Below are 26,070 nucleotides of genomic sequence, written 5' to 3' on the forward strand. Positions count from 1 at the left end.
CATCCCTCTACCACCGCCACCCCAAATGTGCATCGGCCACCATCTGTATCGCTCTCTGGCCACAAATACCAAAAAAAGCGAGCGTCCGGGCATGGTCATTTTTCAACGATTGTTTTAACATTTTAACAACGTGTCGGTTGATTTTCTTTGAACAAGAAGTAATTTAGCTGATCAAACTGTTATTATTTCACACCATTCGAATCACGGATGCTGAATTTTAAATGAGTTGTATGATTATATGGTTTGCCGCGAGATGAAGGTTGCATCGGGGTTTGCTTTTGCCCGGTTGTCTCGGGCGTTTTTCTTTTCTCTCTCTCTCTTTCTCACTTTCTCACTATCTCTCCTTCTGTTGCTTCTTGTTGGGCAAAACCGCGAGCAAAAATGTGCGCGATCTTCACCTTTCCGCCCGCTCCGATCGCTCCATCCCAGTGTGCCGCGCGGTTCGCTTGTCCGTGCTTCTTCCGTGTGTCGGTGTCTGCGTCAGCGTCTGTGGCTGTGGTGCTTCGCCTTTGCGGAGTTTGGTTTCGAAGTGTTCATATTATTTATATTTATTATTTATGTTGTCAGTTCTGATTTTCCTGCGCTTGTGTTTTACCCCGTTTCGCGGGAGGGCAAGCATTCGAGGGCAGCGCGGTCGGGCGGTCCCATCCTCGTCGGCTGGAAACCCAGTCCCCGGCCCCTGTCATGTCATAAAGCATAATCTTCTCGGTTTCGTTTGTAGCGCGCACCCCGAGAACACGTCACGTTGCTGCCTCGGCGGTGGAATGGCTCGGAAAGAAGCAAGCAAAAACGAAGCACGGCAAAACAGTTTGGTGTTTGCGCGGTGTTGAGCGTAATTAAAACACTGCTTGCCACCGTTGTGCAGGGGGAGAATTGTGGGCCATGCCCGCTTCCCGCGCTGGTCCAATGGAAACGGTGTGCAAATTTGAGACAAGAGTCACCAAGAGCGGACTACGTTCCTGGCCACTGTCAGCGTTGAAGTCTTTTGTACAGCCACCGTCGCAAATGGTTAGCCAGGCGGCCAAGGTGGTATGAAATTAATATTCATTAAATCTGAATTCCACACCCGTGTGTTTGTGTGTGTTTGTGTGTGTTGATTCGTGGGCTCCGGAAAGTCACGAACACAGCGACAGGACACCGGTGGGTTGCCACGTGTGGTTGGTGCGCATCGGCAGACAGTCGGGCAGCTAGGGCTCCTTGGTACGAAACAGTTTAACAAAACACTTGCACACACGGTCAGACCTTTGCAGAGTAAGCATTACACCGTGTGGTACGAATGGCACAACCATAGGCCCCGCCGGAGAGGCGTTTGCACTGCAATTAGAAAATTATCCACAGCACAAATGAGAGCCGGGGTAAATATTTGTGTCTTGCGTTTTGTGCTGGGATAGAGAACGGGCTCCCGGTCCCTCATGCCCGTATCCCGTTCGCCCAGAAGGGTTGGCAGCTGAACCAACCACAGCACTTCTTTGGGGACGCGTGAGTGTGTGTGTGTGCACAACCGAAGCCGCCGAGCCCGGGCACCAGTTGAGGTTGACTCCATCTTTGTGGAAAACAAACAGCAGTAAGTGCACCTTTTGTTGTGTGCAGAGCAGGAAGAAACGGCAGTGCACGCCACCCCACAAGGGGAAACAAAGTAAAGGTAGGGGAGGGAGGGGGGAGAGGAAAATTGCAATGCTTAATACAATGTGGTGCAATTTTGTAGAGCAATTGCAACCTGCAGCTCGCTTGCTGCGTTTTTAATCGGATGCGTATCGCTTTCGGTCTGCAATTTTTGCCGCGTTTCAGGCGTTGCTTTCGTGCACGGTGCAACGCGTTGCACAGTTGCAGCTTTACCCGGCGGCTCCGCTCCTCCGTTCGCTCATCTGTCCGTCCACAATCCATTCCACGTCGAGCGCAAGAACAAAAAAAGGGAGAAAAAATCCCATAAACACGCATTGTGGTGGCAGCATTAGCACCGGGTAATCATCGGATTCGATACGGTTTGGTCGATTGTAACGTGATCGCCGGCCGTGATCGTATGCGCCCACTGCCCCTTCGGCCCCCGTAGGCAAATTGCCCCAACCAAGCCATTTGTGTGTATGTGTGCTTGATGGTGTGCTGCTCCCGTAATGTAATTACGCTGTAGCGCTGAAAGCAGGAAGATGCGGACAGAACTGCATCAAGCAATGTGGAGAACTTGATCAAGGCAATTGAATATAGATACCACGGAAGGAAGCGTACGACGATGGTTCAGGTGACGATTGTCTGTCGGCTTTTCGGGCTGTCAGTTTTGAGAATCGGAACTTTGCTTCATTTATTAGCTGTACAAACAGTACAGAAACGCACGCCGTGCTTCATAAATAGCAATTAAAGCTAACACTCAAATGCTCCACCGGTCGGATCGATTTGACGTTTCGGTGTGGGTCAAGTGCAGGACAAAACGAGAAACACACACACACACACGCACACACGGGAGCATTCTTTCACGCTCGTTTGTCTGTCAGATTGGTTTTTGGTTTCGAGGTTCGGGCAGGTTCGTCGCTTCGTGCTCGCTGTTATTTATCCTTCAGTTTGATGATTGTTTTTCCTGTTTTGCGCTCTCCTTTTTTCCTCTTATCTGCCCCCCCCCCCCCTTCCCCCACCTCCTTAACGGACCCCCGTTTCGACGACCGCTCTGTGGTCTGTGTCGGTCAAAGCACGCCGTGGAAAACAAACAATAACGATTATCCGTAATTACAGGGTTGGCGCACAAAACCCCCGAAAGACGTTTCACGCGCAGCATCCCATTCAGCGCGAAAAGAGCGAACCCGCGCAGCAGCGCTTTTGCGCTGCCCTCCCGCCGCTAGCGATTCCGGTGCGGTTTCCTGCCTCGGTTGCTTCTTGCGCTTGTTGTTGGTTTTGTCTTTGCTTTGCCGCCGCAGTGATGAGCGTGGTAGCGGGGGGAGAAAAGGTGATCCTCTCCCGACACCTAGTTGACTGGTTGGACACCAGCTATGGCCAGCGGTAGGCCAGCGTCTTTGCGTACGCGCATCCCGTATTATGCAAAATTGCAGCTAGTTAACCACCTCTAACGAACGAGAAGCGAGCCCGAGCAAAGGCCGATGCACCGAAACGTGCGGCTAAAGTGTTAGCAAAATGCTTGCGTGTCTGTGTTTGTGTGTATTTGACGGTGTCAAAATTGCTAACCGGGCGCGGTTTTTGGTGCGTTTCTGTTGTAAGTTGCAACTTCGCTCTGTATGTTGGAAGCTTCTTGCTGGAAGAATACTGGCCGAAGATTTACAACCTTGATTTAGCGCATTTTCAGTGCAATCTAATTGTTGCTTGAGCTTCTTTTTCTTTATTATTCTTCACAAACGGTGTTTTTAGTTAATACAATGAACAGTTCAACGGTTACATTTGGTTGAACTCAGTAAATAATTTGCAAAATATAGTATCATTTAAAATGAGGATTTAATTGAAAGTCATTCAATCTATGAAAGTTTTCATTGTCCTTCCATTAGACGTATGGTCCAATTTTGAAACCCTAACCACGAGCTTCACATATGCTTAGGTGGCACAATCATCATCATTGTCGAATGTCAATTGTCGATTTGCTCAGCGATTCAGTCGAATATGTAACAGCACTTCATGCTGATCAATTCAGTCGACGTGATGGACAGGATCTATTCTCATTCGGGCCGGGTTTCCCTGGCAGAAATTTGTTCTCTGGTTGAATATTGTGGAATAGCAAGCCCAAAAAACAGACTGTTGATTTCTTTGAAATGAGACTGTTCGTTTTAGGTTGTAATATTGAAAGAAAGGAATGACATTTCGCCCGATTCAAGGCTGTTAAACTGTTAAAACAACACTCCATCACTTCCATCAAATTTCCGATAGAACTATCTTTATAAATTACTATTTTAGAGTTTTCGCTATGAGCATTGTAGCCAGTCTCGTAGTACAGTCGTCAACTCGTACGACTTAAAAAGTGGGTACAGGCAGGCCTTGACCGACATCGGTTGTTGAGCCAAAGAAGAAGAAGAAGAAGAAGAAGCTATGTGCATAAATGACTACTCAAACTTAAAACTAATATGATCCTAAGATTGATTGAATTCGCTATATAAATGTGTTTGGTCACCATTAAACGGAACACTCTTTTTCAAATCGTAAAATAAGGTAGCACACGAGATAAGAACAACGCAAACCAACTGTGTCATTCTTTGTTGTTACGTGATTTCACTTTCTTTCCAGTCTTGTGCCTGGGCAACATTCCGACCTTCCCAACAATAGAGTGCGGCATTGCAATGAAGCGCTTTGTGCTCTTTATGACAGATTCGGTAATTAAGCGTGAAAAACAAATAACACACAGACAGCAGCCAGCTTGACAAAGGAACGTTCAAACATGCGGCTTTACATGGGCCTTTGGAAATCGGATCAGTCAGTTCAATAAAGAAGCTTAGTTTTATTGCCTCCATGAGCGACATGAAAAAAACACCCGCCCTCGGAAACATCTTCCCATCCTCGGCTCGTTTGCCGGCTTCCAAAGAGTCTGCAAAGAACAAATGCAACCATCGAGAAAGGGGGTAGTGGTGTGGCATCCGCACCGTTCTATTGTGCTCTGGTGAGATGTGTCATCCGTAGGTTTATGTTCACAGCATGACCAATCGAAGACGTACGTAGGTGTGTTGTGCTATCGTTGACACCCTATCCCAAAGTGTGTCACTGTTGCTTGAGGGAAAGAAATGGAATCACACACACACACACATGCCTTATCTCGATGAAAAACAAATATTTAGCCATTTCAAAAGCCCACCGGAAAAACACGGTGGGAAAGATCATTGATCACGGTGCGGTTATCAGCCCCTGGTGATTTTTTTTTGTTGCTCACCGATCACTGACACTGACATCGAACGTGTCTTGCAGCACTTGCTCACTGTACTGGACAATTATAATCACCCTGTAATGAGGCAATACACACCAGTACCCGTCGACGGGGAACATGGTTAGTGAAAACTGACAAAACCAGGCACGGGACGCTATATCGAGCGTCATCAATCATCAGTCGGCCGGGTTCGGTGCAAACGCGCGTAATGAATGATAATGATTTGCATCGCAAGGGATGCTGCAACCCGACGGGAAGAAAACGAGTTTTTTGCTTCCGTTTCCCAACTCTCTGCCCTGCCAATTCTGGCAAACCGTACCGGCAGCAAGGGACACTTGGGAGCAGTAGGGACACAGGGCCAAGCTGCAAGGGATGGGATGGAACGTCCTTGGCGAAAAGGCGTGATATGCAAGTTGTTTTCTACTTAGCATGATGCTATTATTGCTTTGCGATTGACATTGAACGCCACTTAAAGCCCCAGCGAGGTGGGGAAAGAGGAAAGGGACGATGGGTCGGGGGATGTCGGGCAAGGGATGACCATAATCGACCGCCAGAAGGCATGTCAGGTTCACGAAACTAGCCGAATCATCATCACTCGGTTCCGCGGTTTCGGTAGCCTTTTTTTTAAATGTGATTGTTCTGTTTGCAAGGGATAAGTTTGAAATGATTAATATTTAAAGGGTTTTCTTTTCTTATTGCAAATATCGTTTCCTTGGGTTGCTTTCTCCGAACTGCGGTCGAAATAATATCGGTCAAAAATTGAAAAAAACGCTTCTTTAGGTACTCAGGGTTTCGCTTTTCCTTAAACTGTTTGATCGATTGAGTGAGAAAGTGTCGAAAAACAGTGTATCCACAAACAATCCCTTGTTTGATTTATGTCAAAGTAATGCATTTTAATGCGTTCAATGACATTTTTTACACTGGCACAAGCAATGACCATGCGATATTTAGTAAATATTGTTTTTTGCTCTTCCTTCATGCTTCCAATAAAAAAATACTTTAATAATAAGCCTTTCAATGTGCCGACCCTATCGAACGTAGGAACATTTTTGTCCACGAAGTAAAGTATACACTTTTTTCTATTAACTATTATACTATTAATCACATAAAAGCTAATATTTACTACTTAATTCTGAAATTCAATCAAGCAAGATTAAATAATCCCTAAGAGAACTACCACAGATTTTCAATGCTTTTAACAAGAAACAGGGGTTGTGCAAAGTCGTGAAAAAACAAGTTGATAGAACCTTTCTAAAAGCCATTAGGCAATCAGAAAAGGCTCAGTAGTACATTCCATCTTTGGCATAGAAAAAAAGCTTGGGTTGCGTTAGATTAAAAGCAAGAATCGCTCCTGTTGCTTTGCCTATAATAAATGAAAACACTCAAATGAAACATATACGCTTCTTAAAATCATTTTTTCAATTTTTAATGTAATTTTTCACACGCTCTCAAGAACATATGTGCCGATTCTGTTGGGAAAAACAACAACAAAAAAACACCATGATATATTTCCTTTATCGATCGCCCGATGTGAAGAATGCAGTTGATTAATCTTACCAACCATTAAAGCACTGCTTCTTAGTTAAAAATCACCAAAAGCTGCACAAAGCTGCATCGTTATTGATTTTTTACCACAATCACCCAGATACTGTTACCCTCAAGTGTTTTTACTGACACTTTTCCACGGGACCTGTTAGCCTCCATTTAAAACAAATCCATCTTCATTCATCATGCATCGCAGAGTGCGTGTGATCCGATCCTTCCACCACCTACTTCAGCGTACCTTGGCAAAGCAAACAACCTAGGCAGTAATGCGCACTGCTACAGCAAAAGGCATCATACTGCGGCAAACTTGTCGCTTTCTAATTAAAGCCTACACAGGCATCCAAACCCACGCCCACGGGTATCCCCGTGTAAGCGTTGCCTACCGTTCCGTTCCGTTTGTAAGATGCCGACCTAGGACAACCGGCAATCTTTTGTATAGCATCGGACAACAAATTACCAACAATCTTTGAACGTCCGACGCAGCAAGCGCAGAAGGTGTTGCGGGTCCGTATGTTGCAGCCCCCGCTCGGTGGTTCATAACGGACACTAAAACCTACAATCATTTATTTCCCTTTTTTCACCTATTCTAACACCCGCAACATCGATCGATTCGCAATCCTCAGCAGCAGCAGCAACTGCAAAGATCATTAACGAGCCCAAAGCAGGTAGTGGCCTTCCTTCCATCCCTTTCCTTAGCCCTAGAATGTTTGCTAGTGTGTGATGGAACGACGCGGTGAAGGTGAAGCGCGTTGTTTGTCCGAAAGTCACAAGAGGCGCAAAATAAGATAAATGAAAACAACACTTGCGGTATGCGTCCGGCATGTGATCCGGGCAAGATGAAAGCGCATCCCGGAGTGCCAGGGCAGAACGCAGGACGAAACCCGTGTCGGAGCGCCCTTTTGATGTAGGGATCGGTTAGAACCCGAGAGGATAGCGAAGGTGGCCATGTTCCCGCACCGGGAAAATCAATCCCCTATCATTAGGAGCGCGTCAATTGTTGTTGCATTGTGTGAATCCTGACACATTTGAGTGGGTCATGTAACCCTGTGGTCAAAGTAACCTTTTCTTTTCTTCCGTCTGCTGACCACCTTCCTCGGTGCAACGATTAATCGAAACCTTTTTTGTTTCTTTCTCTTTTTTTCGGTACGGTCAAAGCAACCCGATGGCGATGCACTTCTTCGCGTCAGGTAGGTAAAGAGAGAAGGAGATTGATTCGAGGCGTGAAACCGATCGGAAGTTGGCATAGAAGGTCCTGCTACAACAGTCAAACCAGGCGCCATTTGCAGTGTGTGTGTGTATTCGTGTGTGTTATCAGTGCTACTTGACTTACCGTGTGGGAGGAGTTCTATGTGTCTTTTCCAATTCCATTAAGCGCGTTTGTGTTCTGTTCCCCGCCATTCTGAGCGAGCCAAACCCTAATTGTTTGTCCCCCCAGGGGCGGTGTCGTATGTCGTGGGATAATTGCGCGAGTAATTAAACGTCCAAACGAAATGGCCTAAGCTCCCCCTACCCCACCGTCACGCGTCGGTACAGTGACTCGTACGTGTGGTTTGTCGGTTGTCCAATGCAACGGATGGGGGAATGCTTAGCCACAGTGGCAACGGGGTAAGCATTAGCTGTCATGGCGGTGACACAAAGGAGCCGTAAAAATGACAACCACCTGAACGTGTGTGCAGTATGAAAGTGAGAAGTTAATAGAAGAAGGAAAAAATATAAACAAATTGTGTATCGATGGCAGCGGATACGTGTGTGTCTCATAAAGTCGTACGATCGGAGTGTCGTACGATGTGTCTTGGGCAGTGATTAAATGTTTGTCAAATCTAATGGTAATTATTGGCCGTGTCGTGTTTCTGATGTTTTGTAGGAGGGCGTATGCAGGCCGTGCCTCGAAATCAATGCTTTTAATCTAATGCCTGTCGACGGTCAGCGCATGTTCGCATGAGTTTCTAGAGTAACTTAATTAGTGCTTTGCTTTAAGCGATTAGATCATCCTGCTGCTATCTGTGTAGTTGATTTTTTTTATAATAAAATCATTTTTTAGCTCTCAAATAATGCATTAGCTAATCGCAATATTCAATTTAAAAGATGTATCAAAGTGTTCTTACTTACATCGATCCTGTTGCTTTTTGTTGCAATAGTTTAAATGTGCATGACCCTTTAAACGCGACTGGAAAAGCGAACCAGCGTTGGATGATAATCCTTTTCCAACAATCCTTGCATCCGTTCTGTTTACCTTCCATTCGTGGCATTATTCCTAGAACCCTGCCAATCAAACTAGTACGAATAATGGGGTAGAAATGAAAGGGAGTTTACATCTCTCTATTAAATTAGAAATAGGATAGATCCACATTTCCAGATTTCTGAGCTAAACACCCTCTTCGGACGAAAAAAAACTAACGGAAAGTACTGGTTATTGGGCAAAAAGTCGAAGAATATATCCACAATGTTTGATCCTTCGCCGCTTAGGACTCTGCGACTCCTGCCGAGGGACAAGTCCTCCGTGTGGCCTGTCGGTGAAACTCACTACGTAGTACTACCCCCATCTGAACCGAGTAATCCTCGATTAATCCTCTCTTTCGAGAAATCTTCACATTATTGTATGTTCGCTATCGTATTCGAATATCCTTTTATTGTTGCATTGAAAAACTAACTAACACTTCATTCTTATTGAAAAATCCATTCTCTTCTTGTTCTTCTTTGGCACAACAACCGCTGTAGGTCAAGGCCTGTCTGCACCCACTAGTGAAGTGAGCTTGACTTTCAGTGACTTATCGTTGCCATAGCAGGATAGTCAGTCCTACGTATGGGGGCACGGTCTATTCGGGACTTGAACCCATGACGGGCATGTTGTTACGTCGTACGAGTTGACGACTGTACCACCAGACCGGCCCAAAAGATCTCCATTACGTAGGACAAAGATCCATTAAACCAAGTAAATATTATAAGCTGATGTCTATGGGATGAAAAACACGATTCGAAAAATATAATTGCTCAACAATGGGTTTTTTATCAAAAATATATCTTTTTTAACATAAAACAAGCAAACAATATTCAACTTTTTGTGCATTTTTTAAACGAAATTTTCAACCCTCCAATAGTGTTTTGCACTTTTAACCCTTGGACATTGCTCATACAACGGCCATAGTAGTGCTAACCGAACGGTGAACAGCATCGCGCTTGAGAGAAAGCTGTCGTCATGCAGTCTACTACGGCTCACGGTTGCAACCGTTTCCATGCAACCCTATCTTCCGCTTACAATTGCAATTCTTCTTTACTTTAATCGGCGTTGCCCCCTTGGGATGGTTCAACGTTCATCGTTCAGATGCAGTGATGGAAAACCGGTGCCGCCAGAAAACCAAGATCAACCAAAAACGAGAGCTGCTGCACAACCACAGAACCGGACAGAACTAACAACCCAGAGTCCGCCCATTCAAAAAAACGCGGGAGTTTTTTTCTTCTGCTTATTTGGCCAAAACGGTTAAAATGTGGAATACAACCAACAACCTGCCTCAAGAAGCGACTCGATACTTTGAAACTGGACTGCAGTGGACCTCTCTCAGGAGGCTGTGACTAAAAAATCGCACTCAAAAGAAAGGAAAAAAAACGGCCACAAACGCGCTCTTCAAACGAACGCAACAAACGAGATATGCCGTGCCTCGGTAATCGGTGCACTCCAAAAGCTTCTCTCGAGTCGTCCAGTCTGGCGAGAAACTGTCTAACGGACGACGGAAAGCCGAAAGGGACGACGTAGTTTTCGCCTTACCACGCCGGATCCGCCCATCCGCGAGGTTTGCGCAAAGGAACGAAAACATACACGCAAGCAAACCACGCACCACCACTTCAAAGTGCGCACGATCGAGGTGCAGGATCGGAGGTGAAAGATAAACGACAGGCAAAACAAGATGCTTTGGCCGCACGATACACGATCCACCGCTACCACCACCACCCAACGCACAAAAGGAAGCCCGCACGGCAACGCGGCGACCCTAAATGATCTTTCGGCACTTCTTTTGAATGCGTGGTCGCCACGTTTTTTGGACGATTCCCTTCTCCCCCCCCCCCACCACCACAAAAAAGGCAACGCCAAATTAATTGCACCCCGACACTTTTGTGGCTGTGTGTGTGTGTGTGCTTATGTTCATGCTACTGCGCGCGATGTGCCCTACGCTGCCCCCTTACCCGTTTCCAGGAACGCTGACGATGGGCGCGATAAGTAGTAGAAGCATGGTTTGCTTAGTTCCTCAAGGATCGGTGAATTTTGTTTGCCATATTTTTATGGAACAAGCACACGGAGTCGAATACACAGCGAAATGAACTATTTGACAGGCCGAAAACACTTCAAGTTTAAACAAACGCTTTGTTAATCATTCTAAAAAGAGCATTTTTTTGTATTTGAACTCCTGCAAATCGGTTCGTCTCGGCTAGTTTGACAAATCTTTGTTCGACACTCGGAGAATGCAAGGTTTCCCGCAAACCCTGCTGCAACCCTCCCCTCTAAAGAAATCCCATAATCTCATCCCACCAGAATCTGAACCATTATCTCACCTCTAGTCTTCGATCTAGTCACCTTGATTATGGCTTTAATTTTGGACACCGTGATAGCAACAAATTTCTATAGAGAATCAGCCTTACCGGTGAACTCGTTCGTTTTGTACTACCCAACCTAGAGGTACGACCCTGTCCAACTGATTAGCGACGAACGTTTTTCGACGAACGAGTTCATCGGTACGGCAGAATGACAATTATGGATAAATGGTTACTAAGAACTTTGTCAAAGTAAACGGAACGGACGGAGGGCGGTTGTAATTTATGGACATTGGTTCACACCAAGGTAACTAAAGTATAGGTGGAGTTCTAGGTTTGATTTTGGTAGACATGTTGGATTGAGATTTCTATGGAGATTGGCAGATAGGGAGTTATGGTTGCTAAGGACTTTGCATGAGTTACTAAGCAACTTCGGACTCCCTAGCTGTGAAATTAAGTTTTGTCAAAGTCTGACCAGTAGTTATTTAAGGTTGACCTTGGTTGATACCAAAGTCTATATAATACAGAGGTCGATGCATAGCTCGGTTTTGGTCCACCATATTGAAAGCTTGTTTTTGACAGTTATATGAAAAAGTTTGTGAGCGATTCCACACAACCAAACACTTTTTAGGGTCAATTGTGCTTTTTGCTGCACAAAATCTAGTGTAACTATACATTTCCTTCTCATTTACGTTGGAGCATGAACGCATGGAGAAGTTTTTCCACTAATTCATCACTTGAAAACGAATAAAATCAGGAAACAAGCCTATTAGCTTTGGTCCCCTTGAGCTGCACATGATTTCGTCCTAATTTTGGACACTGATTTTGTTATAATCAATAATTGAACTATAATTCTATCTTTTCTTGATATTCGTTAACTTTTTGAAGTACAATATTACGAACAAACGATGTAAAAATGACCGAAAATGCATTCAGACCAATGCATGCACAACAACTTAAACCTCAATGTATGCTACGATGAAACTAATGAAGCTTTTTCATCCAGCTGTCAAAACTTTCCCAAGCTTTTTGATCAAATGTTGTGGACGACTCGACCTCTGTATTATATAGACTTTGGTTGATATGTACAGGCTGTTGGTGTTTGGTCGATCTGGAAGGATTTAAAATAGTTGATACGTGAAATTTTTCTTCGAATTCTTGAAATTTAGGAAAGAAAACTATCTTGGACACAACCTAGGTGTTCCGTAAAATTTACCACACTAACAATAATATTCGGTACCTTTTTCTTATACACTCCTTGGAGTTTTCTTCTTGAACAGGGCTCTTCAGGCGGTTCTGTTCAATGTGGGATACTTGCTTGACTCTTTCTTACTGGAAGTGAACATTACATGTTGGGAATTGGACTTTACGGCATCATTGATGGGCTCATCAGGAATCCAATAGGAATGGGATAGTAGTTCAAATTGCAAAATACTTCTCGCAGGTAACTTTATTATGTTGACTCACAGTTGATCAACGAAACAGGCAACAGCTGGATGAGAATACCATGCCTGATTTAAATGAATTGCCATTTGGATATCTATCTAAGCCTATCCAGGAGCATACATAGAACAATTGTAAACAATTTAAAATTGTACTACATCCATGTGCTACTAGATGCGGAACATGCCACATTATGTCGCTCCCACGCCTTCCTCACATGGCTGCCATCCATTGCTAATCCACCCTGTAGTGTCACTATCGATACACTACAGCAAAACAAACGTTCCCCGGCAGCAGATCGGCAGCCACAAATTGCGCTCGCCTCTTTAATCGCGTCAACATCCGTCCGGGAGCGCACACCGCCACCACCACCTACCTCGCACTAACAAGCGAAACAGTCCCCGTTTCGACACGCGGGCTAAGTGGAGGAGTCCGCTTGACATGATTACCATCGCGGGCCACGGGGCTTCTGTGCACACTACTCCCTCCCTCACCCACCTCCCTTCCCGCATGAGCGAAATGCGATCCGAATCCGATCCGATCGCAAACGACCCTCGCAAGCTGCAAGATGGCCGCAGTACTTCTGCACACCCTGCACTGCCTGTCCCGCGTTAACCTGAGTTAATGAGTTAGTGGTAAGCCGTGGTGCACCCAGCTGATAATACCTATTAGCATAACGAACGCCTTGCCCATCGCATGGCATTGGCAAAAGGGCAGGGTCGTGGCTGGATGGTTGGTGCTATTTCCCAGCCCAATTCGCAGATAGGGCGGACGATAGGCGACTACACCAACTACTGTCCTTTCGCGTCCATTTTCACTCGCAATCGCTCTCTTTCTCTCTGACGACCCACCGTGTGCCCTTTGCGTCTTCCCGGAACGGTTCGCGGTGAAAATTGTAGCGCAGTGGAAAACCTCCTATCGGTGGGCCCCGATCGATCGACCAATCTTCGACACGCGGTGGTGCCGCTGCCCGACACGTTCGCGCCAACGAAGACGGGCAGACTCTTACGGGCACTGCCTAGAGCGGCCTGCTCGTGACGATCTGTGGAGCTCGGCTCGGGGGGCAGTGAAGGCAATGGTAAAAAGACAGCGAGACAGCTCATTATCGATAATTTAGATCTTCCTTCCATGGCAGTGTTTCGCGGCTGCTTTTTTTGCAGCCAGCTCTGTTTTCCCCCCTTGTGTCTTGTGTGGCGTGCATACAGTTTGACTTCTAACTTAATAAAGCCTAAACACATATAATTTTCGTTCCTGCGCGTTGTCGCGTTAAAGGATCTGTTCGCGTTTTGTCTGCGTGAAACGGGGAAAGCCAGTGTGGAAAGATTAGCTTCCAGGGAGAGGCAGAAAGAGAGAGACAGAGAGATAGAGAGACAGAGAGAGAGAGAGAGAGCGCACACTCTTTGCACATGGAAAGATGTATCGAGATATGTTAAAATGAGCATTCTAGTTAAAGCCGTGCAAGCTGCTCGGTTTATCTTCATTGCATTTACTCTTTACGATGATTTCGTGAGTGAGTGTGATATTTGGCATAATTAGTATAATTATCGATGGCAAGTAAAAGTGAACCGTTATAGTTTCAAATACAATTACAAATACAACAAAAACAGTAGATTTTAATGATATACACAATGATTGCCTTTATTTCTATGCTTTTTATTTAAATCAAATCAAATGCAAAAATGGCCATTTTTTTCAATACTACTTACTCATAACGATACTTTTTGAGACTCCTCCCTAGCGCCACCTATTGTAACATTCGAAAAGCTAACGACGTTTCTGCCCAGCGCCATCTACTGACCGTTTTTCAGCCGACGCGTTACGGTTGATGTCTCGGCTAGCGTTACGACATCTGTTAGACGAAAATACTGTTATACAATAGATGTGTAGAACAGTAACTATATAACAGTAGAAACTGTTATACGTTAGACGTTATGCCGTTACTTTAGTTTTTTTCCATTTTTTTCCAACTTTTTATATTTGTTTATATTCGAAACAAAACATTTGAGAATTAGACTTTTTGCGTGAAATTGATTTTTAATTTTTATAATACGTATTTTTTCTAAAATTTAAAATGAAAAGGATAACGAAATAATATCGAATTTCTTTCGTTTTTCTTCCTTGCACAACTTACCTCACATACAAACCGCAAACATAACCCATGCAATCAACAAAAATTGTTCGGAGCCTCTTAACGGAAAATTTAAAATAAAACAAAGTACATTTTTTTACTTTTCTTTTCGCATTTTCTTAGCTCTTTGTTGTATATTTTAAATTATAATTATCATCACTTACACTGTTAGGTAATCATCATCATCATCATTATTCCTCACATATGTTATCATCGCAACTAATGCCTTCCTCACAACTCTCACACACACACAACAAGCATGTCCACACGCTGTGCACACAATAAAATCATGCCATCTACTAGCATCACTTGTGTACTGTCGTATGCAGTTGCATGTGTGTGTGTGTGCGTATGTTTGCAGAGTCACAATCTTCTTGCACCGTTTCCTTCGCTTTCACTAAAATACTAAAAATACAAATTTGCTTATTCGGCCTGATCCGGCACGAGCCCTTTTCACCCTAATCTCCCCTCCCATACACACACACATACACACACGCGCGCTTAGTCAAGCGCTGTGCTGTCGAAGTACACTTGTCTACTAATCCTTTCTAATGTTTTTCTTATTCTTTCTGCCTTTCTTCATCTTTTGCCGACCATTGCGACCCCAACTTTATCCATCTTATCGCGAGCACTCAATGTGAGTGAACTTCCTTCTCTCACCTGGCTAAGGGGGACACAAATAGCACAACTGTGTCCTACACTTTAAAAACAGAAGAGAGGGAAACACAACGAGCACAAATGCTCTAGAAAAAAAAACCCCGTTTCGAACCGGTGTGTTTGCAGCCCCATGCATCCCCCCCGTGGACGTAGCTCAACAGAAGGGAAGGTTTAAATGAACCGTTATTACAGTGTAGAGATTCGAAGGAATCGTCCCCCTGTACATCCAAGCAATCGTACGCGATCCCTTCTGTTCGCGATCCGGGTGGGTAGGGGAAGGGGGCCATGTTATAGCCAGCTCTCTTTGTTTCTCTCTCGTTCTCTTTCTCTCTCTCACTTTAGTACACAGATAATCTACTTTCTCGCTTGCTTTCAACGGCACCTAAGTAGCCTTTGCCCTTCTCGTGGCCCTTCGCACACATACTTGGATTGTGGTTAGGCCGTCGCCTTCATATCATGTTAAAACAAACCGCAAAACAAAAAAAAACAACGCATAGCACGGTGAAGGTTAGGCAATGGTCCATAAGTCGTCTATACATGCTTCTACCATTTCAGAATAAATTGTACATCCTAATACTATTTCCGTTTTTTTTTGTTTTGCCTTTTTTACCATTGTTTTGTTTGCTAGCTTTTCTTGTTGCGCCGTGCACTCCCTCCTACACTCCTACTCTTTTGTGCTCTAACTTTTGTCTAACTACCGGATTTGTTTGTTTGTTTTTCTCATTCTCTAAAAGCTCCTATACATGTGTGCAGTATGTGCGTTTAGTGTTTCCGTTCTAAAAACGAATCCCGAAGGACTGTGTGGCGGGGGGGGGGATAGATGGAAAGAAAGTGTAAGAAAATTGTGTTTGCTGTGCAACGCTCTTTCTCCTGTGGCTGCCTTTCTGTGTCAGTCTTGTCGTCTAATTTGCAGTTTCTAGTTGAAATAATGACTGTTTCACAAAATTTCTGTTGCACCTAAGCTTCCCCGGTAAGAGATGAAAGGGGAGAGAATGGGGGGGGGGGGGAATTTTACCAAGGGGTACCGCGTTCAAAAATGAGAAGGAAGCAATCGTACATCATTGCATGGCAAAAAGGGCCCAAAACCCAGTCCTATGTGCAGTCACGATGGATGAGAATTAAGAAAAAACAACGAAAAAACAAAAACTACACTACTTTTCAAAAACTCGCTCACTTGTTTCCGGTAGAAAAGGGCCACTTTGCAACTGCCCGTACTATTTCTTCTTTTTGTTAAAAATATTTTAGTTCGATGGTTTGGACAAACTGTGTCGATCACAAGGGTGTGGAATGAAACTTATACTTAATAAACACTAGCGTCTCCCTCTCTCTCTCTTTAGCACCGAATAATTCAAGTTACGCGTAAACTGCACACACACACACGGACAGGGCAAAGCAAACCCTTTTGCCGCTCTCGTTCGATTTCGCCTTACGCAGGGTCCTTGGTTTGGATTTCATAGTTAGTGGGGAAGCAGGGGTTTTGTAGTTTGTAATTCCTCGGCCAGGAATGGGCTCTGTCTGTACTAAAACAAAAGAATCGTTCGGTTCATCGCAAACATGCGGCTGTGTCTGAGTGTACTGTTTTTTTTTTGGGTTTTTGTTTTTGGATCGCAGAGTGTGAAATATTCGTTTACTAATCGCTTACGTTTTCCCACACACTCACTGCACGGGCATACAAAACAAGAGCAAACGCCCCGATAATGTCGAAAATAAGAGCTGCTGTGCACTAGTAGAACGTGCGGGGGGGATGGGGTGAGTTTTGTTCCGTTTTTTTTTTCTTTTAGAAGGCGCGACTTTTGCTTACACATGAAAGATAATAAATTAAATAGTTTTAAGCTCCTAAAACACTCCTGACCTCGCGTCACCTCGAATACTCGACCGCTTGTATGGGGCGTGTGTTGTGTGTTGAGGAGTCTTGCAAACGGGTAGGGGGTAGAGTGATAAGGGTTGTTAAAAAATATACCGTGGAACATTACTAGTAATATAAAAGAAAACCTCCTAGCACACACATGCACACTTGCTCTACACCCAGTAGGAATGGAAATCTAGCATCTAGCAGCGGCAATAGGGGATAGGGACGGCGGGGGGGGGGGGGGGACAAACTCCCAACACTATCGCGGGAGAGAGGTGTGTTGCACAACCCTCGTCTCGTACCGATAGTGTGGCGTTTGCATCCTTTTCCCTGTTGCCCGCCCGCATTGCCGCATCGCCTAGCCGTTTTATCATTTGTGTTGTGCCGCCCTGGACGACGACGACGACGCTTAACTGCTAAAGTTGTTGGAAATCATTATGATTAATACACGTAGATCGTCTTGAGCTGGGGCTTCAGCTCGGGCGGTATAACTGGGGCGGGCTCGTGCGCTTTCCGCGATACCAGGCGCTTGAAACGACCGGACAGCTGACGTTTCAGTCCCTTGAAGCCGGTCTTCTCGTTATGTACTAACGCGTCCTGTTTGGAACAAAAGAGAGAGAGCGAGAGAGAGAAAGAGCGTTATTAGTACGGCGCGGTTGGCTTGTTGGTGCATTGAAGAGGAGCCCTAACAACTGCGGATGCGCTTCGGTCGCGTTTGCTTCACCCTTGTGTCCCGTCGATGTTTTCACATTCAAAACTTCAATTCCATTCGTCTTCCAACCTTCTCTTTTCATTCTTCGTCTGGACGCGGGACTGTGCATGCCCCCTGGGGGACTGGCAGCTTCAATGACCGCCGAAATCGAGTTCCCAAACCGGAAGCTACGCTAACCGAGAAAACCTTGAAAACCGAATGAACCGAACCTCATCCATAGCTTCACACCGTTGTCTGCTCACTGTCTTCTTCACGCAGGCTCGATCGGCAGCGGAGCAATTTCAAGTGCTTTAGATTTTTGTTTCGATTTTTCTCTTAATCTTTCCGTGCGCGCCCCTGTCTGGAGCGTTGGTTTTTTGTTCCGTTTTGCACAGTACGTTCATCCGGGCGCCCGTCTGCGCTGCTCGTTCGTACCCCGAAAAGGACAATGCTCTCTGTCGCGCTCCCTGTTCGGGCTGACAGGGACTGACCGTCTGGCGAGCAGGCGAGGAAGAAGGCGCTCACAGTGTGGACCCGGGCCAGCCAGCTGCTCTTGCTTCGCGCTTCCCCTGCGACCTCAGACACAGAGAGATCCAAGGGGCACTGAACTTAATGTAAGTGCAGGAAGCAGCAACAAAAAAACACCACAGCAAAGAGCCCTGCACAGCCACATCGAACGAGGGCGAGTTCAAGGCCTACCAAGCGACTGATGGGTTCGTTCAAAATCTACACATACACATACTCGCACTCACTCACACACAAAAGGATGCGCGTGGTGTGTGTATGTGTGGTGTCTCGCAGTTCTATTGGTGTGGAAATTCTAAACTCTAAAATGCAATTTGGATGATTTTGTTCCCCCTGCTTACCTGACTACTGGCGTTGTAGATGTTGGGCTGCGGTGGTAACGGTGGAAAGACCCACACAGTAGACGGACTCTGTCGGAAGGCTATCGGCGTCGGTACGGAGTAGCCTGTTTCCGGACTGCTGCCGCCGTTCTGCTGGTGATGGTGATTACTGCTACTGTTGTTCTGCTGCTGCTGAGGATGGCTGGTTCCGTTGTGATGCAGCTGATGGTGACTGTGAGGGTGATGATGCTGGTGATGATGGTTATGGTGGTGGTGGTGGTGGTGCGGTGGCGCCTCCACGTTGCCCGCCGTCACCGGGCTCACCGTCGACGACTCTTCCCGCTTTCTCAGCTTACTGCGGACGAGACGCATCGTCATTAGGGTACCGTTGCTTCCAACCATTTTCCTGAACTCGTTAATCTTGGCGCGTCGGTTTTGTGTTGTTTTTTTTTTTTTTGGCTTTGCCAACAAGGAACTTCTAGTTTGCTTCTTGATAGCTTTGCGATAATGTTTATACTGTCTTTTTTTGATTGTTTTGCTTTAAGCAGCTTCACAAAAGGAACGCGTTTTTCAACCCGGTTTTTAATGCTGTCGCAGCACCCTTTCACAATAGCAAATTCTTCCCTCAACGCAATATCACAGACAATTTGCTTCCCGTTTGGTGGGTAGTTTTGATTAAACACGAGTCACACTCGCACAGGCACAACACACACACACGGAGAGAAATTTGGGTTCCCAAATATTTTCAAGACTTTTGGAAAGAACTGTCACACACAGTCAGCTCATACACTTTGCTCTCAGACTAGAATTTCCACGGGTTGCTTTGGTTGCTTTATCCCAAACAAAACCCCGATCCGGTTGGTACTGCGAGACCGTTTTTAGCTGGAGGACATTTTCTGGTTGCACTTCTTCTTGACGTTGTGTTCTTCTCCTCTCAACTGTTTGCGCTTCTAAGCAGGCGTGTTGGCAGACGAACGTTACACGTTACGTTCTCTAAACCCACGAGAGCAATCACACTCGCAAACACTCACAAACTCTCTGGAAGAGAGCGTGAGAGAGTAATAGAACAAAAAAAAAACACACACACACACTCAAATACACAGATGCACGCAACCCAAAATGTTTCTGTGTGTCCTGACCGGTACCACAACGATCCTTCCAATGGCTCGAGTGTCCTTTCTTCCCGTGGCTACGCTCCCAGAGCACTCACACGTTACACACGCTATACTGTCGGGCGGACCGTTGAATCGAGCGCCTTTTGTACCCGAGTTTTGCTTAAGCCGCATGCCAGATTTGCCAGGCCAAGCGTGCGCTTCCGCGGGCTGTTGGCAAACACGCTGCTCGATCCGTAACCTTCCCTTCGGTTTCGGGCCCGATTTTCGGGTCGTGCGCGAGCCTTCGCGTCAGCACCGACCGAGCCAATGGGGGTAGGTGCGGGTGACCGTGTATCCTTTGATTCGAACTTTGCTTTTCCCACACCGAGCTAGACGGGACGGGGCTTTGTCCTTGCTAATGTCACTGGTGCGGTTCGTTCACTGCACTGTGAAGTCAAAGTGTGTAACGCCAACGATAATCACCTTCGAAATGGTCGCAACGCGATACAGCACACTTGCCTTCGTATACACACGCACACAACACCCGAACCTACTGAAACTATCAGTTCGCACCGATTGTAACCGTTTGTAACTTGTGTTCTTGTTTGAGTTTGTACTGGTTGTTATTTGCTTCCTGCTGCTAGCCTTTCTCTAATGACGTCGCTTGAAATATTCACCAACCACACACAGCACCGTGTGGAGGATTCGAGGGCGCGCGTAAGTAGTGCTTTCTAACACAGTGTTTGTTTCTCGCGCGCTCTGCGGCCGCTCTTTTGTGTGTCCGCTAGATGCGACGGTTCGTACTCGACTTGCTTCGGAGCGCCGTCGGCAGTTCGATTTTTATATCTCGCGTTCGGGATGCCGCGAAGCGAGCGATCGCGAACGGCTCTGCGTGTATACAATCACCACACACCGCACACGAACGAACACAAACAGGGCAGGGCATACGCATACAACCATCGTCAGGGCGCCCGGTCTCCACCGCCCTGCTGGTTGGAGCGCGCTGACACTCCATACACACAACACAACCCGGGGCCCGCTGCGCGCGTATACTCTGCGCCAAGCGCACTGACGTCACACGCGCACAGCGTACGAAAAGCCCTGGCCCTACGCAAGCCGTAGTAGTATTCCATGCGGAATATATACGCTTTGCTCGGGCGTACGGTTACAGCGCGTAAGGGTTGGTAAGCGGCACGAAAAAAGCAAAACAATCATCGTGTAATACGACAATCCGCGTAACGTCACCACTACTACTGGTGACGGCCCAATGGGAAAGTGGAACGGAACTTTCCGACACGGTATCGGTACCCGCGTTTGTGTGTGTGTGTGTGTTGTGGCAGTAAAAAACAATAGAAATTAATTAGTAAAACACACACACACACACTCATTCAAGTACAATAACAACAGATAAAAAACAAAACACAGTTTCACCTGAAGCTACTGAGTCATAAAACATGCAGGAACCCAGGAGGGGCGCACTTTGACGGGTTGCGCCCAGTGCGAACTGGAATCGGTTGGTATTATGACTAGTCGTTTCCAGCTCCCATACTTTGCAACCTTTTGTAACATAAAACTACCTGCAAGGGACAAGCGCGCCCATACGTCCCAATCCAATCTCAAAGTGCCGGACGGACGGACGGACGGACGGACGTGTCTCGCAAGTCACCGCCGCAGAGCGGTGTCTTCCGACAAAGTTCAAGTGCAACGGACACAGACAAAGGAGAGGCGAACACCCGGGCTCAGGCCCATGTTTCGACCGGACCCGCCGCTCGATCGATACGAAAACGTACTCAAGGTCGATCGGAACCGGTTATCCGGCGGCGGGAGAAGGAGTCCTAAACTCTCCACTGCACCAACGAGCTGCATTATGCATGCGCGGCCAATCGATCGACCTGGCCCACCGGTCGTCAACTGTCTTGTTTTTGCTTAAAAGTTAATTAACGTCATACAGGCTTAAGAGAACCCAAGCGCTAGACGAAGAAGCACGCCAGTGTCATTATCTTTTCAAAGCGGTAGGACACCATTTATCTACGGCACTGGACAAAACACATTACCCGAGGGTTTGCCCCGCATCTCCTAAACTCGTTCTTCCTCGTGGATACCTTTTTAACCTACCTTTAGTTAACATTGGATGTGCTATCCGGAACTGGACAGCTCCTTATCAGCTAAACCTAGCGCGTGTGCGCTGACCACTGTGACCGGACTTTCGCCTGATCTTCGTCTTGAAGTCGTAATAACCCCTTTCAAAACGTCAACCATTGCTCATTTGCTGCCTAGTAGCATTGGTCCAGCAGTGCCAAACAATGGCACTGGAGCACTGTAATAATGGGCACGTTTCGTTGGCCAGTGCAGCGCAATCGTGGCACATTACGTGTCCTCGATATACATATGTGTGACATCCGGCAGGCCCGAAGGTCTACGGGCAATCAGCCACTGGGCGCGTGCTATCCGCGCTGAGTCAGCCACTGTTACCACCGCCCTAGCCTTGACGTATGGCGTATTTGAGGGGAAACAAACATATTTATTCGATGTTTGAACATTGTGCAATGGAAAGATACTGCCATGATCGGAGGTGCCAACGCGATCATACTGAAGACACTGGAATTGATCCGCGCAATCGTCACCGTACATCGTCAGTACTGGAATGATGAGTTCGGGTGAACCTGTCGTGCTAATTGGCTCGGCTTCTTTTATGAGTTAGGAAGTAAATAATAACGGTCGGGAAGTTGGTGACAAATGCAAATGCAAAACACGCTCGCTCTAATCGTCAATGAACATGCGGAAGAACGGGCAGCAAAGCGGACGATAGGGCACTACGGGGGCTTAGCGAAGCCTAGACAAGCCTGTCATTCGGATGCAGTATTAGTACTAATTTGCATTGTAAACCTCAATGACAGTGCAATGTACTTGCATCCCTGAAAGCGTGTGGCCTGTTGTCGGAATTATGACAGCCTGTCGCTCCCACCCTGCTCCATCTATCTAACGCCGCAACTTCACTTCCAGACACCTTCGTACAGTTCGTACACTACGGAGACAACAGAGCAATGGCCTGATACAAATTCACCAATATACAAACCGATCACGAACAGCAACGTCTTCCGCCCGAGAGCATCATCGGAGCTAAGGGTTAGTTATAAATTTGTTGATAACCCAACATCACCTTGGTCGCCCCATGCCCCGCGCAGCAAGTCTCGGGGCAACCACACAACGCCACAACAAATTCATTCATGAAAACCTTGGTCCGCGGCACCAACGGCCCCGATTTAGATAAGAACGCCATTATTCAACGACCAACCCGAAGACGCTTCTCGCGGACAATGACGCCATCGTTCAGGCAGAAAGGGTGATATGATACTCTGGCTCAATCCCTTCTGTTTCCCTGCTGTTTGTCGACCTACTGACGTCGTAACCGACAGAACCATCATCGGCCGTTGTTTGTTGCGAAATCGGAACAGTGCCCGCAAGCACCCGCCTCGCCACGATCTTCCTCACATTGAAGAAAACAAACATCAGGCGACGGTTAAAAAACATGTTTTGATCGCGGCAGGGTTTGCTGTAGTCTTAAAATCAGTCGGCTTGCACTTCCAAACCTAAGTCCCGTCTGCTCAAACAAACCGGCCTTATCGTGCCCCGTTTTCTAAGAAGCTGGTCCAAGAATTAGATGCAAAATGGTACAGTTAAAGGGTCTCCTATCGGACTGTGTAATAGCCACTATGAAGCGGCTTTATCACTGGAGACGGCGGGCAGTTGACCGCACATCAATGTCGACAAATTGGTTCGCGGTTATTGCTTCATTAAGCAACTTGTGCCGCCGCCCTTGCCTTTCTCCTCATCATTCGCTTTCCATTCGCTGTCGCTGATTAATCAAAACCTCGTCGAAAATTTAGACTCCCTTTGTCCCGCCCTCTTGTGCGCTGCGTGTCTGTGACCTTCGTGTGAGACGAAGCGTGAGAACTTGCTTTCCCAATGGGGTTTAAACGTTCTTTTCCTGATCATGCCGTAGCGATGCCGGCAGTTCACAATGAATCACAATAAAAAGAACATTATAAATTGGGAAGAATTAGCACCGTTAAGCTGATGTACAAATTAAAACTGTAACTTTAGCGGGTGAGAACACACCATCTACCCGAAGGTCAGCCGCTTAAATTCGGCAAAGAATAGAGTTCGGAAACGTGCGTTCGTGCGTAACATGTGCCAGCAGTGCCGACGCAAATGGCACCACGATAAACAATAAGGCTAACAAATTTATATCACCGCGTGAGGAACTCATTTCGGCTGGCAAATATAAATGAACAAGAAGAACGTGAAAGCTTCAAACATCTGTGATCTGGTGTGGGGCGCCTGTCCGTTGCTATTTGCCATCGCGCTGCGGGAGTTGGCATTTGGCGCACCGGGAGCAAGAGGAGGGGGGGGGGGAAACATTGGAAAATGGCCTAGCAAACAAAAACAAATTTATCAGCAACCTTAACCAACAACATGCAAACAAACAGCGGTTTGTGCTCTCTAGTGGGGACTAAAATGGGAAAAACATTTCCAACCCTTGACCAGAGTCTGGGGGCTCGCCTGGTGGGCCGTGGGTTTTGCTCACGTCACCACGTCCCATCCCATCGTGCACTTAACACAATGCCACACAGAAGGGGTGATGGGATTGATGGGTGACTCCCCGAGTGCTAATCATTGATCAAAGAGGTAAGAATCGTGCAAGGACCGGTCCAGAATACAATAAAAACTAAACTAACTGCAACCGTCCCCCAAAGACATAACCTTTGTCCAGCGATGATTACTTGTGCCGGCTTGGCATAATTGCGTTCAAGTCTAGACCGACTGTGCATTGAAACCACTGCGCATTATCAGTAGCATTGCGGCGAACAAGCCGGACGAACACGGTGCAACAGGCCACAGAACATCGGAAACAGGACAGACATTTTTATCTTCCGCTAATCGATCGACACCTGGTCCCCGATAGGTGTTTCGATACGATTGTTGAATTAGTTGATTAATGGACTGCGCAAACAGTCCGCCGGGTTGTCGAGCAGTTACGTTAACATTTTTCCTGGAATCGTTAGATCATCGTGAATTTTGTTACTGTGCCCTTTTGCTGACTAATAAGTGTTGCTAGCCAGAGTGCTGCTATGATAAAAGGTGTTACCGATCGTCTCGCACGATCGCTTCATTGTAACTCCCCCCCTTAAAAGCCAGCGAGATCTTAATTGAGAGTCACTGTGAACGAAGATTCGCACAAGTCCTCTCCAAGCTTTTGGAGAAAAGATGAAGATCGCTCGATCGGTTCGTGCAACGTCAAAACTTCAGTTCGGGCTGTCAAAACTGATCCGCCCGCTCTGGTGGAGGAACCACGCATTGCTGCGGCAAACACTTTCTCCTGAGTTTGCATGAAAATTATGCAATATTTTTTTGCAATTATAACATCGTGTGGTGTAAAAACGAGAAACGAAAACATGAGAAACCTCCAAAATCAACGTGCCAATAACTGATTGACGAAATAAACATCATCTACTCCGTCAGTGCACTGACGGACGTGGAATCTTTTCCTGCGAACATTAGCGTAAAAGGGGGATTGCCCAAAACAAGGATGTATTGTAGTTAGTGCAAACGGTCAAACCGCGTTTGCCAGATGTACGTGTTGTGCTGCGTGTGACCCCTCTTCCCGGATTTCATGTAAGCCTGATCCAGCCAGTCACAAGCAGACAATGATCGGATCCCATGACGTCATTGCCGCTCGACTGTTTACGTACACCAGCTGGCACACCACCCCGTGTGCGAAAGCGTGCACCCCTGTGCAAGCTGCCACGGTACTACTGCGAAGAAAGTGAATCGAACTGTAAATGCGTTCTGCAATTTCGAAACGTGCGATAGAGCGAGGGGATCATTCGGTCGGGTTGATTCATTGGCCTCTTTTCCAGAGCAAGCGAAACCTCCTTTTTGTTAGCGAACTGTGCATTGGGGGAAGGGAAGAACTTCTGAGAAACTTACTACTGACAATCTGCTCTGTTAACTCAAGCCCAAGCACAGAAATAGTGTTATTTCCCGCTCTATGTTTGATCTATGTTTATTCCTCCGTTACTTCCCTCTCTGCGTTTGATTCCATCCATCCTTCGCTGCCGGGTTCGAAGCTGCTGGAAGGAACAGATGTACAATTATTCGTCGACCGGAGCGTCGATCGTTTTCTAGAAATCCCGGGGTACGATCATCCAACCACGCTCTGGGCCGTTTCCATCGCTTGCACAATTAGCTTCTTTTTTCATTCAATTGTAGCAATCGGAAGGGAAGTGCCGGCACGGAAACGGGGAACGATATTAACGTTTGATGATTCACCGTGCTCTCTCCGTCTCGGAATTCACATCACCCCTTATCCCACTGCAACGGCCAACGATCGGAGTGCGTTGCTTAAGGCAGCAATTAACACCTTTTCTTCAAGCTATTGCAGGCCAAC

General features: G+C 46.5%; 1 protein-coding gene across 8 annotated transcripts in view; it reads right to left on the reverse strand.

The window, feature by feature from the left end:
• Positions 1-15,774: 15,774 nt before the first annotated feature.
• The window catches only part of LOC120953322 (protein catecholamines up-like), an 84,169-nt gene continuing 73,873 nt past the window's right edge, over positions 15,775-26,070 (reverse strand). For all 8 annotated transcript variants that reach the window (XM_040373149.2, XM_040373148.2, XM_040373151.2 and 5 more), the window contains 2 exons: positions 18,547-18,880; positions 15,775-17,586 (listed from right to left, as the gene is read on the reverse strand). In XM_040373149.2, coding sequence (XP_040229083.2) covers positions 17,431-17,586; positions 18,547-18,880 — 490 coding nt within the window. In that variant the 3' untranslated portion in view covers positions 15,775-17,430. The remainder of the gene's footprint in view (positions 17,587-18,546; positions 18,881-26,070) is intronic.

The sequence above is a fragment of the Anopheles coluzzii genome, chromosome 2 (genome assembly GCF_943734685.1).
Source record: "Anopheles coluzzii chromosome 2, AcolN3, whole genome shotgun sequence".
NCBI lineage: Eukaryota > Metazoa > Arthropoda > Insecta > Diptera > Culicidae > Anopheles > Anopheles coluzzii.